The sequence below is a fragment of the Scardinius erythrophthalmus genome, assembly GCF_964197995.2.
Source record: "Scardinius erythrophthalmus genome assembly, chromosome: 7".
Lineage (NCBI taxonomy): Eukaryota > Metazoa > Chordata > Actinopteri > Cypriniformes > Leuciscidae > Scardinius > Scardinius erythrophthalmus.
The window spans coordinates 19,279,848-19,301,584 of NC_138227.1; the positions used below are offsets into that span (position 1 = coordinate 19,279,848).

Here is a 21,737-nt window from a genome sequence, read left to right on the forward strand (position 1 = left end):
GTTCATGTTGCAAATTAGAGAGAGAGAGAGAAAGAGAGTATGAAGGTAAAACAGTAGCAAAACTCGAGAGCTTGCTAATTTGAATGTGAGAACTTGTAAAATTAATATTTGTATTTGTAAGTTGAAATTTATACTTGCAGCTCTGATGTGAAAAGCTGCATCTATCAATTTGCACACACAGACAATACTCAGAACACCTGTGTTTTGAATTCGAAGTTGCAGATTAATAGTTACAAATGTGTAAAGTGTCATTTACATAAACAAAATGACAGGCACAATTGTGTACTACACATTTATCTTTGTGCTTTAGTTCAGTTTCGTTCTACAACCACAAGTCGGCACTCACAACCTCTCATATCTGGCAGTACAGCTTCAAATCCTAGCGCTTTGACTTTTGCTACTCTTTTTGCGATATGCCTGTAGCAAAACTCACTCGTGCACTTGTAAATTCAGACTTGAGAGAGCAGAGTCGGGGGCGGGGCTGGGGTCGGAATGAAGTCATTTTATTGGTCGATGCCTCACCAATGAACAACGCCAGCCACAATGCAAACATTTGTATGCATATGTATCAGCTATTTTTTAAAACGCTTGGAAAATATTTTTTATGAAATATCATTAGTTTTACTGGAATAGTTTTACAGAATATGAACGCAACGCGTTTAATTGAGACAGTGGTATTAAAAGACCAAACAGGAAACACCATATAGCCTATACAGAAAAAAATTGAGCACAGAATATGAACGCAACGCGTTTAATTGTACGTTTTCCTGGAACCCAAGAAAACACGTAATGAGGCTTAATGGACCAACAGTTATAAAATAAAAATTAAAAACAATAAAAAAACACATAATTTGTTACTTTATTAATAAAACACTAGGCAGCAAGTTTATTTGCACTGAACACACATTTGCTTATATATATATATATATATATATATATATATATATATATATATATATATATATATGAAGAGTTCAGATGCTCGTATATTTAAATTCAATAATTTCACTGAAGTGAAGCAGTGAAGACTAAATGGCAGTGAAGATTACCTATTAATTATCATTTAAGTGAAATTACTGAACTTAAATATACGAGCTTGATAAAAATGATCATTCTATAAGAAAATTTCAAATGGCATTTAGAGGCTTTTGCATCTGAACTCTTCATATTTATATATATATAAATATGAATATGCACCTAAATTATCTGATAAGAATGTAAAATGTATACCTTAATATGCAATGTAAGTCGCTTTGGAAAAATGTAAATGTTTTAAATATTCACCCTAGCCTAACTGTTAGACACACAAAAACAAACAAAACATAAATAAATTATATATATATATATATATATATATATATATATATATATATATATATATATATATATATATATATATATATATATATATATATATATATATATATATACGTACGTGTGTGTGTGTGTGTGTGTGTGTGTCTTTTACAGTCTAATACCATATATATATAGGGCATATATATATATATGGCATACGTCATATGTTTTACATCATATTCTGTGCTCATCTGCTTTTCTGTAGTATGCATTAGCATTGTGTCTACTGAGTTTGATAATTTCGTTTATTTATTTTAATATCAGTCTAATGCATTAAGCCATGTTAGTGTTTCAGTGCACGCGGGTTTCGTGACATCATCGAACTCCCATTTCATTGGCTAGGTGCCAACCAATAAAACGGCTCCTTTGACCCCCCTCCTCCCGCACCCCCTTCCAAGCGGGAAGGAAGTCGACCGGAAGTTGAAGTCGACCGGGTGCCGCCATCTTGTAGCAGAACTTCACTTGCGTTAGCAATCCCATTGACTTCCATTCATTTTGGCGTCACTTTGACAGTGAATAACTTTACATCTGAGGCGTTTGAAGACTCCATTTGTCCATTTTTTATTTCTAAAGAAACACGACAATGTATAAAATGCTCCATTACCTTGTAGCTTATGTTATGGCCCCGTAGAAGCAGTTTTTGTAAAAGTAGGCTAACGATTGCGTCATAACCACGCGACTCTCTGTCGCACACTAGAGAGATTACCGTATGGACGGGAGGAGAAGCTCGCGGGCAATCGGGGAGACGTGGAGGCAAAATGACAATATAATTAATCAGAATACTTAGCAAAAGTTTCTCCTGCTCCAAGCTCATGGACAGCTCCTAATCACACTCTCCGTCTCTGCAAGATTCGGAAGGGAATGATTCAGATTTCTCTTGGCACAGCTACTAGAAGACAGACGGGTTGCTCACGTGGTCCGTGTAACGCTTTGCTCGGTTTGAGTCTGCGCGTCAGGAAAGGAAGTGCTAAGAAATCGCTGAAAACGGGCTTCACTTGTCTCAATTGAGTTCCAATGGTGTCGCTGTGTCCATTTCTTTTACTGTCTATGCCCCCTTCCCTCTCACCGCCTCTCAGTTTCAAGTGCACAAGTTAGTTTTGCACCTGATATATCGCGAAAATAGTAGCAAAAGTCAAGGCGCGAAATTTGAAATTGCAGTGACAGATTTGAGAAGCTGCAAGTGCTTAATTGAGGAAGTACCGCGAATGTGAACGTAAGATTAAATGCAAAATATATATTACAAGTTTGTGTCTGTCGTTGTATTTCTGTGAATGGCATTTTACACATTTGTGTCTACTTGTCTGCAGCTTCAGATTCAGAATACAGGTTTGTGATTATTGTTTGCGAGTGCAAATTTCAACATTCAACTTCAGATTTTTATTTTACAGGTTTTCACATTGGAGCTGTGAGTGTAAATGTTCATGTACAAGTACGAATATTTATTGTAGAAGTTCTCAAATTCACATTTACATGCTCTCGAGTTTTGCTACTGTTTTACCTTCATAAGTGAGAGACATAGACATAGACATTTGGCAGTAGGCCCTGTCCCCATCTTGAGGTAAAGCGCAGTACTGCACACAAGTGCTGCTGTGAAAAACACGGGTGTTTTGGGTTTAATATTAAACACCCGAGTTGTTTTTGTGTTTAATATTAATCTCCATTAGAGATTGTTGGAACAAAGTGTCTGCTCTTTGCTAAATAAGCCAAAAAAACACAAAAAAAACACACAAAAAAAAACAATCTGTTATGCATTAGCCACATGATTTATAGTACGGAACCCCCAAAGAGACATGGTGAAGGAAAAAACTGTGAGGAAAGGATTTTTTTTTTCCTAATGCACTAAGCCAGAAATCTCCACGTTACATTCCTATTCATATTCAAAAGGTTTTTACAGAGTTTTTTTTTTGTTCTTGTCATTTACCTGGTTTTATATAACTTTTTTTTTTTTCTAAAAACGTGGTTAAAATGTATTTGTTTCTGTCAACTGAAAATATTTTCGATTCCCTCTATACTCATATAGTGACGAAAAGATATAGATCCAAAATTCCCTCTGTAAAAACTTATTTTTTCTTGTTCGAGAAGCCTTCGCTCGGACATACGTCACGACAATATGGGAAGCAAAAAACGATCGCATCTTCCGTTTAAGCAGCGTAGTGCAAGGTTTTGCATGTAGTGTACTACTTTAAGATTAAAAAAATAGTAATAAAAAACAAAGAAAAATTCCTGCATTCTCACCGCTGCATCCTGTATTTTTGAACTCATGAACGCATTTTGTATGACTGGTCCCTTACATAACACGTCCAGCTATCTAGAAAATACATTTTATGCAATATATGTGTTTATATGTGTATATGTGCTTTACAATATTTTGATGCCCGTTTGCAATAGTACACAGGTTTTGAAAGCATTTAAAATGTTTTATTTCTTTATCAGTCAGTACAAGGTATTCATACATTTGAAATAAATGATGCAAAAATACGCAAAGTAACATACACAAAAAGTCCAAGTAATCAGAACTGTCATCATCCATATGTGAATGGCATGCGTCTCATCTGACACCATTTGAATAAGGCCCCTTGAGTCGTGTCTGTCCTAGCTACAGAAATCAGGGGAAAATATAACAATCACAGTCAACTGAAAAAAGCACCACAACTAATCCTGTATGCCATCATTTAAAAAAATGTCTCTGCTGCGTTAAAGGTGATCGAGAAACATCAGCAAATTACCAGACCGAAGATGATCGCTTGCTGTGAATGATTTCAAGCCATTGACTGGCACATTTGTTATTTGCATCTCATATTATGATTCAAAAAGACATCAGACAAGGCTTTCAGTCAAATATGACTGCAGTGTCAACACCATAGCCTCTTTGAAAACCATTATAGATCATTCAACATACTGGAAAAGATACAAGAACAGAAAACAGTAATATTTATAGTTCAACACCAAAGACACATAGTATAGATTCACTTACAAGTTGTAATTGCAATAGTATATAAAATGCATTATAAAAATCACTGATAGAATATTTGTTGCGTTTGTCAGCTATGGCATCAGTGAATAATCTATTAACTAAAAAAAGCATAATCTCATCCACTCAAAATCAGCCTAACCCATGATTCTAGCACCAAACAGAACCATTGTAAGAAATTACCTCGTGAAGCTTCTTTCAGATAAACTTACAGTCAAGTGAAGTTATGCTTGAAGTTATGAGATTTATAGGTTTAGATTAAGGCTACAAGTGGTAGAACAACATGTTAACACTATTTCTAACATATCCTGACCAGTTTAGCTTCGATTTCTGCCCCCCCTTGGCCGCATTTGTGCTTTAGAAGAAAAAACTGGACTGAACGCAGAAAAGAGAAGTGACTGCAGAAGTATTATTTTTCAGAAATGTCACCATCTACTGACAAATCTAGAATCAGGGTCTGCTGAGAACGGGAAATTCATAAACAATGACTATATTAAACTACTTCTATTAACTAAAGTCTATTGTTACTACTCTTGATTATAGTATTGGGGCCCAAAAAAAAAAAAAAATTATATATATATATATATATATATATATATATATATATATATATATATATATATATATATATATATATATATATATATATATGTATAGTGTGTGTGTCTGTGCATATATATATATATATATATATATATATATATATATATATACACACATACACACACATAATTTCACAATGAAACACACACACACATAATAGTCAACATTTGAAGTTGATCAAAACCTTTCATCAAATTTATCAATGAATTTTGAACAATACCCGTTCTTTGATTAACTTTTTTGATCCACTTCAAATGTTGACTATACTCATATATATATATATATATATATATATATATATATATATATATATATATATATATATATATATATATATATATATAAAAAAAAAAAAGAGATGGACATATGTAATAGAATGTTAGACCAATTATCCTCTTGTTTTTCGTGCATAAAACATCACTCTCTGAAATACATGTTAAGTTGATGCATGTTGAGCGAGAAGAGGGTTATTCATAACCCTCCCTGTTAGCGGTCACTGTATTCGCTGAGAACACGTCCACACTGTTCTTTCTTCAAGTAAGTGACGGCATTGTTTCAGCAACAGGTCGCATTAAGTCAGGTGGGCGTGACAGGAAGGTGTCTCTTATGAGAGCTGTGTATGAGAAAACATTGCTAATGAGATATCTTTTACAAATGAACTTGTTCTTTTTAAGTTCTTGTGAACTTGTACAAATGAACTTGACTTTTTAAAATAACACCACATACCTGCTGTATCACACAACGCCTGCACTCCACCCAGTAACGGGTCCCTGTCGGTCAAAAGCTGACTTCGCTTTTGAGGTGGCTGTTCAAATTCTTCCGAAGCATCGTCGGACAAGCCATTCTGCCATTCAAAAAAAAAATATATATTTCACAATGAAACATTTTCTATACCAGAAAATGTGTTGTGTGAATACATTTTAAAAGGTGAAGGCCCACAAATAACAGATCAATCCTTTGTCTTTACCAGTAATGTGTGGCTGAGCAGAAACTGTTCCTCTATGGAGCTGCTCAACTGTTTCTTCTCCCATTTGGCAGCCAGAACAGGAATGTCATCTTCCTCGTCATCTTTTAAACATCTATTGTGGATACAGACATAGAATGGAACCTTAAATATCGGTCTTATACACTACTGTTCAAAAGTTTGGGGTGAGTAAGATTTGCTTAAGAAATTTATGCAGAAAATATGCATTTAATTAATCAAAAGTGACAGTAAATACTTTATAATGATACCAAAGCTTTGTATTTAAACGGACAGTATGGCATTTTTCGCCACTGGGGGTCGCTAACCTATTTACAATAACAAAGGCGTAGATTGATGACGCAACATTTGCTAAGAATTATGGATCTTGTCGTCAACGTCAAGCCGACCGATCTAATAATGTTTATGGATGACTGAATACATCGATGTTTTTATCATGACTGTGATATGAAGCAGGTCGGGATTGCTAAGAGACAGCTATCAGCTCCACACGCGACGCGAGTCCCGCGGATATAAAAGGAATATGGACATTTCATTCTACCGAACTACACGCAGAATTACTACTCACAGGTCAGTTTATTAGACAAATTAAACTTGTGAGGTAACGCAGCGCTGTTTCACTTGGTCTAACATTACACTAGCACACTAAACTGCATTTGAATGTGTTGAAATGTATGTGTTAGTTTGTCTGTATGAGACTAGCAGTAAACTAGATCAACATTAGAATAACATACAGATCATATTCTAACATTTTATCATTGCTGAACTATATAACATTGATTAGTTTTATGTAAATGTGCTCACCTGTTTAATAAAGTACATGTAGGAGCGGTCGAAGTCTCGGACGTGGAGCTCTCGTTTAATGTTATATACTGTCTATGGGAGCTCTAGGCATCTCGAAAACACCGCGCTGATATTAATTCTTGTTTTAGTTCTCCTTTTTTATCCAAAGTCTGCTTGCCATGGTCCATAATGTTTGAACGAAACAACAACAGCGTGCAAATAGACATTGCGAACTACAAAGTTGTCCGCGTCAGTCGCTTTGGTTACTATCAGACGCTCTGGTTCATAGCTCTGGTTGCCATGGCAGCACGAGCGGAAACCAGGGACAACGCAGATATGACGGCATTGGCGGCGACAAAACGGAAATAAAGAAACGGGACGTTTCTCGAATTAAATTACAAATTTCTCCTGGTTTGAAAGTTGTTGGAAACAGTCGGGATAATGTAAGTACACAACAAAAAAAAATATGTAACAGATATAGTGATTTTTGCTATTTTTAAAGCAAAAAAGTTACATATTGTGCCTTTAAAATAAATACTGTTCTTTTGAACTTTCTATTTATCAAAGAATCCTAAAAAAAAAAGAGAAGTGTTTCTTAAGCACCAAATCAGCATATTAGAATGATTTCTGAAGGATCATGTGACACTAAATGTTATCACTGAAATTATGATGCTGAAAATTCAGCTTTGCATCACAGGAATACCTAATTTTTTTTAAATATATTCAATAGAAAACAGGAATTGTAAATTGTAATAATATTTCACAGTATTACTGTTTTTACTGTATTTTGTTCAAATAAATGCAGCCTTTGTGAGCAAAAGAGACAACTTTCAAAAACATTTGAAAAATATCATCAGACCCCAAGCATGTTATCATAATTGAAACAACCAAACCATCTGAAAGCTCATTTATCATCCTTACCGTTTCCTTGAAGTGTTTGTTATTATTTCTGGAGATGCAGCCATTTCACTCTGCGGCAGGAAGGTCAACTGGAAGTCATCATCCATGGAGATATATGGAGCTAGCATGTCCAAATCAAGCTCATCCATAGCCTGTCAGAGAACGAAAGCATTAAACACCCGCGACTTCTCTCTCAAACACGTCTAAAACATCTCAGAAGGCATCTGAAAATCATTTTGAGAACTACCTCTGACTGTCCTTTCAGAGTTACGCTCTCTTCAGGTTTGAGGGTGAAGAACTTCTGTACCACTTCCATCTCCATGGGCAGCTCTTCAGCGGGGCTCTAAAACAGACCCTTAAACGTCAGATAAACCACTCAAACCAACAAAGACACCGAGACAAACATACAATCTCATACTTACTGCGGGAGGTGGAGAGTTGGAGGGCTGAACGTCGAATATTGGAGAAAGGAGCTGGCGGAGTTCAGGCGTACAGAAGTCCTGAGGGCATTCTGGGACACCGCTGGGACTAGGTGGACGGCAGAAGGACAACTCCACACCCTCTGTGAATAATAGGCAATATTAGAATTAGATGATTTTTCTAAGAATCCACAACCATATTGATTTTAGAGGACCAATCACAAACGTTTCTTTTCTGTAGGATGATTGCGAGCACCTGTTAGGGAAATGATAGCGTCTCCAGAGTGAGGTGCCAGCTGCAGTAACTCCTCTGGGTTCTCCTTCATCTGGAGGAAGAGATCTGCAGGGGTGCTCTCCTCCATGTCCTCCTCCTCCTCCTCCTCCTCCTCCTCTTTCTCTTCCTCCTCCTCCTCTAGCTCACTCAGCATCTCAGCTTTGGGCTTTGGCTTCTCACAGGTCTGTTCCAATGAGAACACAACATCTGCCTCTTCCACGCCACTGCAAGAAAGAGAGAAACAAGAATCACATCAGGGTTATTATCGTTAACTAAAAATAAAAACATTACAATATTTTGCTGCATGAAATAAAATGAAATATAAAAATAACTTAAACTTAATATAACATAGCCTGTTAATTGTCACTTTTTTGTGTTTATTTATTGCCTTTTTATTCAAAAGTATAAACACTAAAAATTTGTCCTGTGAAAATTATTCGTCCTTTTTTGAAATTAGAGATTGCGTTAACAGGCTTGCTTAGACATGTTTCTTTTTTTTTTGCAATTTTAGTGTACGTTTACACGACAATGATGTACTAAAAATGGAAAAGGTTTTCCTTTTGCTTTATTCACATACAAACGACAACGCTGTCAAAACGATCCTCGAAAACGATTAAATGCACTGTATTACGCATGCCAGGCCAGTAGTTGGCGATGTCTCTTTGTAAAGAAAAAACTATGTGCCAATAGACTGAACACGTAATACACATGTGCATCATGTCACAGTTTTTTTGTGCAAAAATTGCACTTTGAAACCCGTTTTCAAAGGTTTTCAGGCCCCTAAAACGCCATTGACGTGTAAATGAACAGCCAAAACGCATAAAACCGTTTTCCATTTTTAGTCACGTAAAAAGACACTTAAAATCTAAATTATTTTGTATAAAATAAATGTTTAGTTCAATACATCTGCTTTACAGTAAATTTAGACTTTAACTTTTTTTTTTTTTTAAGCTGTTTTCACTTGTGATTCTTTGGAACAGACCTAAGGTTGGTCTCTTTTTAAAGCATCATGAATTACAATCATTTAAGCTCAGATCAAACTCAAAAAGTGGGGTGACAGTTAACAGGTTAAACAACATTTCTAATAATTGTTTATTTTATGTTAAATTACTAAAATTACTAAAACTTAAATAAAAAAATAAAAACTATTTAGACAAAAAAAGATGAATAAAAATGACAAAATGACTATTTCAAACTAAAAATAGAAAATATAAAAACAACTAATTCAAAATATATATAAAAAAAAAACAGTAAATTAATGATATTAAAATAACACTGATTTACATTGGCCAAGCAATGATAGACAGTGATCTAGCAAAAAAATAGAGCCCAAGAAACAGATGTTACACTGAGTCAGACTGAGCTACCTGAGGATAAAGTTGATGCAGACCACAGCCTCGGGTTGAGAGGTCCTGCTGTTGTAGAGGACAGTGGCTTGAGTCTCAGTCCAGACAAATCCTCCATTCTTAGCTAGAAACCGGTATTGGCTGGTGCACACCTGGCCCTTGGAGAACACTGCAAGTACAGAGGAAAAGATCAGGAAGAGTTTAGCCATTTTTTTCATTCTATAAACAACGTTATTGTGGATATTGTCACGCAATTTTCAACAAATTAAGTTGACTGGTTGTGGAGTTGAGACTGAATGCATTGTAAAAAGATATCACAGAAAAGAATGAAAAACGTACAGATGTTTAAACTCCTGGTCACATGGTCAAAATCAAGGGCGTGAAAAAACTCATAGGCAGACTGGCCAATCAGATCCTCAGGGTGGTATCCAACAAGCTCAGTGACTCTGTGAACAGAGAGCAGTCAATCAATATTTTAAGTCTCCTAACTTATAAAATGTAATTTATTATAGTGATGCACCAAAACGATTTTTTTTTTTTTTTTTTTTTTACCAAAACCAAAACTAAAGTTTTAACTTAGCTGAAAACTGAAACGAAAATGGGCAATATTATATTCCTGCAATTTCTGCAGTTTTAGGAGCACAGTTCTAGGACCATAGTTTTATGTGACAGCCCCACCTAGCCAATTCAACTCCAACAGATGAGATCTGATTAAAACTTCAAACAAACAGATGCAAAGACTAGACCCACGGAAATGATGAATTTTTTTATTATCGTTACACCTATTTTTAACACAAGAGCGGATGCGGCCATTTTAAACTTAAATGTGTGAGGCTTTCGGGTGTCAGCAGTCTCCAGTTATTATTTAGATGGGCAAAAACAGTTTATTGTGCTGCTGGATGTTGTAAAACTGTTTTTGTTTTCAAATTATTTTAATTTATTAACATAGTAATAAGCAAACTAGTTTGTAGCGCAATTATTTTACCGTTTACTGCACTTTGTTAAGTGTGTCACACATCAGCCACGCTATGGCTAATGAAGTCTTGCACATACACAGAAAAGTCTCTTTCCAAGAAAACTGAATTTAAAACCAGAATATAGGGGCTCATATATTAAAAAGCTTCGGTTGTCGGTTATGGAAAAAAACCCTAAATGATAATATCTAATATGAACAACTAATCAGTAATTACACATTTGAACATCATGAACCATTTGACATGGAAGCAGTTAATGAATGAATTTGTAAGTAAATGAATTTGATTCAGTAAGTTTTCTGCTGACTGATTCAGTGAGGATTTGTCACTCTGAATAAGCAACTTGTAAGTCTTTTATGAGCTGGTTCTTTTAATGAATCATTCAAACAGTCATTAGTTTGTTAATCCGACTACATTGTTCTTGCGTATGTGTTTGTGTCTTTATGTTTGCTTTTGCGTGAAGCTTGTGAGGATAATTCTTTCTTTTTTAATCTTATTATATTCAATTAAAACTACAATTTCACATTCACTGTTGTAGAGTCCGATCCCAACAGTGAGACTATAAATATACCGTGTTCTAAGAGCAAGCTGAGAGAAAAAGACAGGAAACTCGAGTCACATGCTTTCTCACACCATGAATGAAATCTGTCTTCAGCTGTCACACGTACACACTTTAAAAACAGGCAGTGAGAATAAAACGTCATCAGCTACAAGGCTAATTAGGTTTGCAGATTGACTGAGTAATGTTAGAGTCGCTCACTGTACGTGTGAGTAGATTAACCCGTGAGTAGGAAGGTGAATTTGGACACCTTACAGGCTGCTTCAAAGAGGTGAACAGAGCACACTCCAACACAGAGAAACTCTGCTGACCCTCTGGAGTCATCCGACACTTGGTCATGAGATATTTGAACTTTTATGACCTTTGAGAGTGTGCTGCATATATCTAAGAGATTTCTGCATTTCTAAACATCTTACCGTCCGTCACACTGTGTGAAAGTCAGGTCCATGTTATGGCGTGTGAGGAAAGTGCTGCTGTCCAGTGGGAATTCAACGCTGGAAGGGTGAGGAATGGGCTCGCACAGCAATGTCAGGAAGCTGCCAGCAGGGAACAAGTTCTTGTCATCACCGCTGAACGTCTGCATGTGTCCTGTGCAATGAAGGACCTGGAGAAGACATGAAAAAAAATGATATTTGAAATGATAAACTTAGTCCAATCTGCACTTTGGATTAATAAAGCAAGAATTGATAAAAAGTGACAAGGCATTTAAAATATTAAAAAGAATCCATATCAATCCGTATAACATCTGACATGAACATTCCTCGCCACTAAAGCCTTTCATGCTGCCATTATCCTCTGAGGTTCAGAGGAATTGCCATCACAGGAATAAATTACCTTTTAAAATATATCATATAAAAAAACTGTTTTAAATAGTAATTTTATTTTACAATATTCCTGTATTTTTAGCCTTGGTGAGCATAAGGGATTGCTTTCAAAAACATTCAAAACAAATCTTACAGAATCCAAACTTTTAGACAAAAGTGTATATATTCTGAATTCAGAAAAGTTTACAATCCAATCAAAGTTTCACACAGACTGTTTGTTCATTTCTCAACAAAACACAGATGCCAAATATTAAAAACACAATATTGTGTAACATGACGTGCGAAACAAGCTGGACTAGTGCCTTCTGTCTTGGCACTGAATGTAGTTGGACCTCTGCCTTCTGTGTATTTGTGTCCTGTTTTATGCACTCATGGGACCTCAACAAAGAGCCAAGCTGATGTGAAACTGTAATTCTGATACAGCCCTGCATACCACTCAGAGCAATCTACACTCGCTAAAGATAAGCTAACAGGTGCTGCGTATGAAAATAGCAAAAGGAAGTCCAATATTGATTAAACCATGTCACGCCATCAAAATTGATATAAAAACAAAACTGGTGCACATGGACACACATTGTACATTTGCTATTCTGTGAGTATGGATGAAGCTTGGGTCATTTACAGACCCCTTCTTCCTACAGTTTCCTGTCTTAACACATTAAAAAGTGTGTCCATGGATAAAAAAAACACCCTTCTTTAACAATATTTACAGTTTGTGTACCTTCCAGTTTGCAGACTTGATATTAACTGTTCTTCCCGTGTGGGTGAGTGTGCTCTTCATCCGAAGGAAAAAATTATGTTCAACCGACTTCTCTGTCTTTTTCTTTGAAATACCTGAGAATGAAAAATTCTCCTGGTCAGTCCCAAACATGTTCAGTAACACATAAGACTTCATAAAATAATTCAATAAACAGTAGGTCACTGCATAGCAGCTAAAATCCAGCCAAAAATATATCCTTTGGGCAAGAAATCTTTTATTACCTGGTCTTGTGGTGAGGATCTCTCGCAATTCTTCTTGGTCACAGGGATGAACAAACTCATACACACTCTGTCCAAGCAGCTCCAGCTGTACAACACCACATCAAAATAATCAGGACATTAAAATGCCTTCAAACCAGTACCATGACACTAGAGACATGATTTAAAACAAAAAGAGAAAACATTTACATTTATGTATTTTGCAGATTAATTTATCCAAAATAATGTCAATTTTTTGCACTTTAATTTTATTCCATTTACATTAATTATTGCTTGGAATATGCATTTGATTGACTCCCAGAAATGAATCACCTTAACATGTTTCAACTTAGATGAACTCTATAATTGCAGTTCAAAGAGTGAATGTAGGTCATCTGTATAAGATTTCATGTCCTTTCCATCAAGTCACCTAATACTATCATTCTTTAAATGCCTTCACTGTAACAAAATTATTTAGACAACTAAAAATATAGTTAAGAGATTAAATATTACTATATCTTATAATAATATAACATTACATTATAAACTCCTTCAGTGTCATGTCTGTTGGATTTCAGCACTAATCAATCTCTTTTATCATTGCATTACTCAATACTAACCTAGATAAAAACAAAAACCTCAAGAGCTCAAAAGCACACTAGACTGCATGTGTTTCCTTAGGAATGGATCTATTCTAAGGGGTCTGGTCACACACGTAACCTGAACATTATGCCTTGTGCCACAAGGGAGGAATCCAAAGTGACACTATTCTTGAGCCATGTGTTACTCTACTACATGTTTGAATGCTCCACATTGTGAAATTCACACTGAGGTTTTTAATGCAGTACTTCAATATGTAGGGACGACACTCACCTGTGTTATGCCGATGTATTTGCTGACACTCTCTGAGAGGAAGATCATGTCCCCTTCCTCGGTCATCACCAGAATAAAGCCAGCCAGTGCCTGCTGATAAAAGCCATCAGTGGGATTCTCCGTTTCCTCCGTCTTTTTTTCCGTCGGCCCTGCTGGATGCGACAAGAACCAAATATTATTAGCACTAGCATATATTTGCCAAAGGAAAAGTATTTGAACATGCTACAACACAAACTAAATACACTAAAGTTTTTTCCCCCCATAATGTAATTGACACTTTTATTCTGCAAGGATGCATTAAATTGATCAACAGTGACAGTAAAAAAAGTTATAATGTTACAAAAGATTTCAATTATAAATAAATAATGTTATTTTCAAAGAATCCTGAACATTGCATCACCGTTTTCACAAAAAAATTAAGTAGCACAACTGTTGCTTTTCGCTTGTGCAAGTTTTGGAGCAAGTTTTTCTACCATCAACAACCCCCAGCATTATTATATTTAGATGCACTTAATACTGACATTTCACATTGTTTTCCCCCTGCTGTCAAACTACTAAAACAGAACCGAGACCCATTTTGGGGTTTTGAGCAAACAATTGAGGACCACTGCAACTCATCATACAATTTCCTGCTTGATTTCAGCAGAACCCACCGGATTGGATCAAGCGGTTCATGCGCAGATAGCTGAGCGCCACCCTCATGATGGCAGCTTTGTCCAGGTGGGAGGCGATACGTCGTGGAAGGGGTAGCGAGTGTGCCAGCTCGTAGAACACCTCAGTCTCCTGGCTCCTCCTACAGCGCGCCGCGTCACGAGAACGCACCTTTCGCTGCTCCAAACTGGGCCTAAATAAGGAAAAACAAGAAAAGCAAACTTATTTAACATCCAAATTCAGAATATCCAATCCTTGCCAAAATTTAGAAAATAACGTTTTTGCAATGACATATCTTTGCATAAAGAGTTTTTCTTCATCTAAAATTAGGACATCAACCGAAAAAACAACAACAACATTGCGTCCATCTTACATCTTTGCTCTCGGTTCCTCCTAAAATAAAAATGTCCCAGCTGTAATTGGTGTGTTCTGGTGCTCCGTATATCCTAGTCTTGCCAAAAGAGAGTCCCAGATAAACTTTTTAAAATGAAGGGGGAAAAGCCCTCGCTCTGTGCCTGTGTCTCTCTGTGTCTGTTCCCCTCCTCCACATGCTTTAAGTAAGTAGAAGAACTCGTTCAGAAGGTCGTTTATGACATTAAAGCCTGTCCCACAGCCCTCCCCCTGGCTTCCTATCTGACAGAGGCCCTCCCAGCCCCCCTCAGTCTGTAACCTCCTTTGTGCTCTGAACAGGACTGAACTCTGCCATTACAAAATGACAGTTGCCAAACTCTCAGCAGACTTTATGAACATAAAGAACATAATTAAAGCACAACTATCTGCACCGATTTATTGTGTTATTGTAATTTATGTAATTGTTTAGGTAAAACTGGGTTAAAAAAAAATCTGGATTCTTTGATGACTATCAATTTAATGCAACCTTGCTGAATTAAGTTAATTTCTTCCATGATAATGACTTTTTTGGGGGGGCATAGTCCAGCACTGTGTTCCTTTATATATAGGTTACAGCGCTGGATTAACCTTTCTGCTGCCAGAACATAATTAGCAAGCCTACCGGCATTGATTTATTGCGCTATTGTATTTCATGGTGCAGTAAACAGGACAGAAATGTGCACAGCATGTCTGCCCAATCTGGGCTTCAGCCACACGGTTTCATTTGGCACGTAGTCTGTGGTCAGTCAAGTCAGACTCTGTGCACTTTGGTAAAGAAAAACATTCCTCTCCCAAATCATACTCGAAAGACGTGCAGAGTACTAAAATACATCAACACACAGGAATAAGTCTGTATAATGACTCACTCAGTTGGGATTAGGGTTGCAAAATTCCAGGAATTGTCAAAGTAGGAAACTTTCCATAGGAATATAAGGGAATTAACGGGAATAAACTGGAACTTTGCAAAATTGCAGGTGAACCAATAACCTGGAACTTAAATGTAGTTGAAAAAAAAAACAAAAAACATATTGCCGCATATTCTTGGTTAACACAATGCAAATTCAGTTGAATTTCTATGCTACACATTTCCCAATCACATGCACACAACATACAGCAGGGCTAATGCGGCCACACCCCCTGCATGCACTGTGCATTCCTCGATCACATGCACAGATCATTTCTAAAATCCTGGGGCATCATTTATACAATGTGCATATACATAGATTTGAACATAGAGTGTGTGTGTATGCTAAAATCTATTGAAACGTTCGTATTTATAAAAAAAAGTCTTTGATGTGGGAAAAGTGCTTAGTGCCACGTCAGGGTCAGAGGGTCTAAGCAGACGTACGCACTTTTCCTTAAGGCAGAGAGTCGGAGTATGGCAGGTATTTGGAAATGTAAGCAATTCTTTCTGCTCGCCATTCTCAAGTAAAGGATTTAAACGTTGACTGGTGCTCTGTTATATATTCAGATGCGCACAATTTCAAGATAATTTGCAATTTAGCCTATACATTTCACATTTGGAAGAACAACGATTTTTTGTGTGCGTACGTTTGTTCTCTGAATCACATGTACGCACATTGGAGAAATGATCGTAAGATCAAATGTAGGATGGTTTCTACATAACATTTTATAAATGAGGTCCCTGGTCCCTTTGGAATCACAGGACATTTGACTTTTTTTTTTTAATATTCCAAAATTCCCCAGTTTATTCCTTGAAGCTTAAGTTTCTGAAAAGTTTCCAGAAATGTACAGCCCCTTTGCAACTAGGGATGCACCGATATGAAAATTTTGGTCGATACCGATAACCGATAATTCTTTATATTTAAGAGCCGATAACAGATATATTGGCTGATAAATCTAAATCTAATTTTTTTATTACATTTTTGAGAGCCTGATTACCAAAACAAGTCTCACCATCAAAAGCCATGTCCCAAGCACACAATTATAATGTTATCATCATTTTATGTAGCCTATATGACACTTGCGGTGCACATGTTGCACTTAACTGTATTTTCCTTTTTGAAGTGATTTAAATCATATTTAAAACCATCATGGCAACCAGTGAGGATCTAAAGTGTCTCAACTGAAGGAAATCGGCTTTTAATATATCGGGTAAATGTTCTAATCGGGGCGATAACGATAACATTAAAAATGAACATATATCGGCGGATACCGATATGGTGGCCGATATATCTGGGATCCCTATTTGCAACCCTAGTCAGGATAAACATAAACCGTCATGCATCACCATCCAGGATCAAAACGACTATTTGCAACCATATAACTAATAAAACAACGGGGCATAAAACCAACCAAATTAAAAAAAATATTATTGCAATCTCAATTCAAAGACCCACACAATCTTATTCCTAAATGTCAACAATTCGGCTACATCTATCTTTAAGAGAGCAGCAATTATCATTTATAGGTATTATGGAACAGTTTCCCAAACCTTATTTTCAAACACACACACCGTATCATTATTTCTGTTACAATAATTCAAATTATCACAGAAGCACTGGGATATCAGTTATAGTTAGTTCGGATATAAACACTGATGCCTAGAGTAGCGATCAAAATAGAGTAAATCACCTTTTGAATTGGGATCTCTATTTAAAAAAAAAAAAAAAAAAAACGTTATTCTCAATTTATCCAGAATCACGCAGCTCTATAACCATATAAACACAGCGATCGCGGTTTATGAAAAAGGAGCACTGAAGAACAGATTTGGTGATAATCATCTCACAGAAATATTATTCTAACCTCAAAACATAAAACATTCAAATATAGAGTAAATCAGAACAAGCAATGGAAAACTGCCAATGCTAGCATGTTGTTTTAAGCATCCACACACAAGCTTTTAACAAACATTTTGCAAGTCTTTATTTCACCAATAAAACAGGATTTTATTGCAACCAGCAATAATCTGAACATAAAACACCGAAAGTCAAATAAAACACCTTTTTGTTCTGTGTGTGATAAAGAAAACTGCTATGATGATCCTTGTATAAAACATAAATCTTATCAAGATGTAACTCAGTCAACATCAGTCTTTAGGTCAGAACAAAAAGCTAAATATCTGAGACAAGCTGAAGCAAGGCCCAGCATCAAATTTCAAGCCCCAGGCGAGCACATCTGATTCCACAAGAATCCGCTCTCAGCCGGTGGTCACTGTGGGAGAAACTCGTACAGAATGACCATGCCAAACACCTTCATCAACCCCTTCTAAAAATAACCCACAGAAAGAGCTCACCCATCACATTCATGACAACACTGGAGATTATTTGTTCTGTGGGACAGTTAAAAAAAAAAAAAAAGAAAACTGTGCATTACTCTTTTGGGCGTTGCATGTTCCGAGAATGCAAACTGGTTGTACTGCACATTGCTAATCCAATCTGTGAGTAATAAGATCTAGAGAGCGAATTATATTTAAAGTCCTTAAATCCATCCGGGATAAACCTAATCATAACAACGAACAGTTTTAAGTCGACTGGACTATCTGAATGCTGAGTGCAAACAAATCTTCAGAAAATCTCAAAGAATATCTACTTCATATTGTACATTACAGGCTATTGTTGAGAATGTGATGTCTAATCTTTTTTAAACAAGTGTTTTATGCTCACCAAGGCTACATTTAGTTGATCAAAAACAGTAAAAACAGTAATATTGTGAAATATGCTGATTTGGTGCTAGAGACAATTCTTATTAATTATCAATGTTGAAACTGTTAAAAAAAATTATTTTGATGAATAGAAAGTTTAAAAGAACCGCATTTATTTGAAATAGAAATCTCTCGTGACATTATAAATGTCTTCACTGATACTTTAGATCAATTTAATGCATCCTTGCTTAAAGGATTAGCATTCATTTCTTTCAAAACTAAATGATTAATTTAACTGAATGAAAGTGCACGCAGTCTCGTGCCAAAGCTCCAATAAACAAATGCAGGAACACTGTGTCCTTCAGCCACGTTACAACAGTTAAGCCCATCCCTTCTGCTGTTTGGATGGCTAGGGATTTACAGCGAGTGTTGTTATGTATTCTGGTAAAATATCAACACCACATATCAGCGTAGGGGGACTGGAAGTACAACCCATCCCAGCCCGTTCAAATGAACTCCTCTGAACCTCACAGGATAATGGCAGCATGACAGGCTGCCATTAGTCGGGAGGAATGTTCATATCAGATGTTATACTGATTGATATGAAACTGGTGGAACATCAGGGTATGAATATGAAGCTGTATGACCTGTGACATTTACACTACACAACATTCCCTATAACTATTTCTACACTGACTTACACTACAGGTCAACCTTACTGATACTTGTAAAGCATCAAAATCAATGTGCCCATATCATCCATAAGAGAAAATGTTTTTTTCTTTGTAAACTTAATGCAGTAGATTTACTTAATTGTAAACAGAAATCTAGAAGAACATAACTTTGTACAGTAACGTTCAAAAGTTTGAGGTCTGTAAGATTTTTAATGTTATTAAAGTTTCTTATGTTCACCAAGACTACATTCATTTTATCAAAACGTATGGTAAAATAGTAGGCCAATACTGTGTAATATTATTACAATTAAAAATAACATTTCTATTCAAATATTATTAATAACGTAATTTATTTCTGTGATTTACAACAGTCTTCACTGTGACATAATCCTTTAGAAATCATTCTAATATGCTGATTTGGTACGATTATCAATGTTGAAAACAGTTGTGCTGCCTAATATTTCTGAGGAAACCATAATAAAAAAAAAAAAAGATTCTTTGATGAATAGGAAGTTTACCATAACAGCATTTATGTAAAAGTTTATTTAAAATAAAATAAAAAACCTTGCAAAGCAACAATATCAATGTTTCCATATGAGAAATGTTCTTGAGAGTCTGTTTTCTCACATTGGTTGCTTCAGGAACACAGTGTTCTCTTTGCAAACTCTTAGTGGATATGCAGTAAATTTGCAGCAGATATTTATTGTCACTTGTCAACGCTGTGGTTCAAGTCAGTTTGTCAGACAAGAGCCATCGGATGTTTTTTTTCTAATAAGATTGCTTCTGTAAAACTCTTTGGACTCGTTCCAACTGCAGTTCCCTGTGCTGACTGAGCGAGAGGTTCAGCTAAGTTCGTTTGAGCGGTGATGGGAGGGGGAGACTATGGGAGCTATGCCAAGAGTGAGGTTGAACACAGGCTGTAAGACAACAGAGAACAAAATGTACTCATGACTATTTACTTCATTCTGAAAGTGTTTGCATCATTTCCTTCAGATATGTAGGTTGTTGCCAGAAATGAGTTTGGGAAGTCTTGCTGTGTACTCCTTTTTAAAGAACATTTTGATCATACCTTTTTGAAATATTATGTAGCTTCATAACTTACTCTACATTAAGTGTTACTACTATGTACTAACATTTAAATAGATACAATGCCTGAATGTAATTACATCTGCAATTAACATCTGAACACAATAAGTAAATTGTACAAAACAATAAATGTATTTTTGATTCAAGTAGGCTACATAACACATCATTAAACACATATCCTATTAGCCTAATTAAAATTGTTTAGAGAAGACATTATGCTCAGCTAATGAAAGATTAAAGTTAGTTATGTTAGTTTTAATCAAATATATTAAGCTACAATATCAAATACTTTTACTAAGGAACTTAGTCTTTTGCATAAAAGAGGAACAACAGAAGTTGATGTTTTGGCACAGACAAAACTTCCATTTTAAGCCCATCAGATACATTTATTTTTGATGGATTTCTAAGCATTATTTCACTAACCTTATATATAAGGTAAATTCATGCAATTTGGCTTTGACAGTCAAATAATTGACACAATTTACCTGAAGTCACCCTTTATGTATCCTTACACCACTAAAAGAGCTCATTCAGCCCACTAAATGTTAAAGTGTTGGCCAGATTTCTTAATGAAACATCAACCATTATAAACAAACAGCTTATGATGATATGGATTGCATGATTGTAGTATCCTAGAACAAAGGTGTAGCGCCATTAAAGTTTTATTTTAGGTTTTAATGTCCTTAAGAATATATATTTGTGGTATAAGTAAAGTTACCAAAAACCATCTCAATATATTTTATATATATATATATATACATATATACATATATATATATATATATATATATATATATATATATATATATATATATATATATATATATATTATAAAAGCCAGGAAATTTCATTCTTGACAATATGGGACCTTTAAATTACTTTATCATTCTTATGACTGAGTAAACAAACCCCATGAACATTGCCTTCACTTCAAGCAGTTTTATTGACCATGTGGTCCTAAAGACCACTAAGGTCCTGTTTTTATTGTCTGAAGACATTACTAAAACACTGCTGGAACAAAAAAATATAAATTTAAGAGTTAAATGCCTCTAGTTTATTATTATAAATGGTATATTTGGTATCTGTATACAATAAAATCGATAGCCTATTGTCTTTACAAATATGATAAAAACAAACCAAATCAAGCGCAAAACCCACTCAAAAGCTCACATCAAGATAGATATGAAAATTATAAAACGGATCTATTTCTATGAACTAACACCAGTGCCAATAAATACCAATGACCGACTGCACGCGCTGATGAGGCCATGCATGCACCCATCGACTGGAGGAACCCATTTCCCCTTTTATCCCTTATTATTAAATCCACACGCCATACCTTCTATGAAGGCTTTTGGAAGATAAACGCCTTACCCTTTCATCGCAGAGTTCACCATCTCTCAAATGAAATCCCTGCAAATCCGAGTTTTGAGTTTTGTATCTGTAAAGCTTGAACGGACGGCAGACGTCGTCTCGTCTGCTGCTTGTTGTTTATCTCTGTTCTTCTGAAG

General features: G+C 35.7%; 1 protein-coding gene across 3 annotated transcripts; it reads right to left on the reverse strand.

Annotated features, from left to right (window-relative positions):
• Positions 1 to 5,320: 5,320 nt before the first annotated feature.
• hif1al (hypoxia inducible factor 1 subunit alpha, like) lies at positions 5,321 to 21,737 on the reverse strand. Of its 3 annotated transcripts, none has more exons than XM_081371205.1 (15): positions 21,601 to 21,737; positions 14,475 to 14,665; positions 13,822 to 13,970; positions 12,973 to 13,057; positions 12,713 to 12,825; positions 11,584 to 11,771; positions 9,974 to 10,080; positions 9,656 to 9,803; positions 8,271 to 8,512; positions 8,018 to 8,157; positions 7,843 to 7,938; positions 7,617 to 7,747; positions 5,898 to 6,009; positions 5,657 to 5,774; positions 5,321 to 5,543 (listed from the first exon to the last, which is right to left on the reverse strand). In XM_081371205.1, the coding sequence occupies exons 1-15, from the start codon at positions 21,621 to 21,623 to the stop codon at positions 5,464 to 5,466; spliced, it is 1,923 nt and encodes a 640-aa protein (XP_081227331.1). In that variant the 5' UTR covers positions 21,624 to 21,737; the 3' UTR covers positions 5,321 to 5,463. The 3 variants fall into 3 exon arrangements, with proteins under 3 accessions (XP_081227331.1, XP_081227330.1, XP_081227332.1); XM_081371204.1 differs by having other exon boundaries at positions 13,822 to 13,973; XM_081371206.1 differs by lacking the exon at positions 21,601 to 21,737 and adding an exon at positions 14,846 to 15,033 and having other exon boundaries at positions 13,822 to 13,973.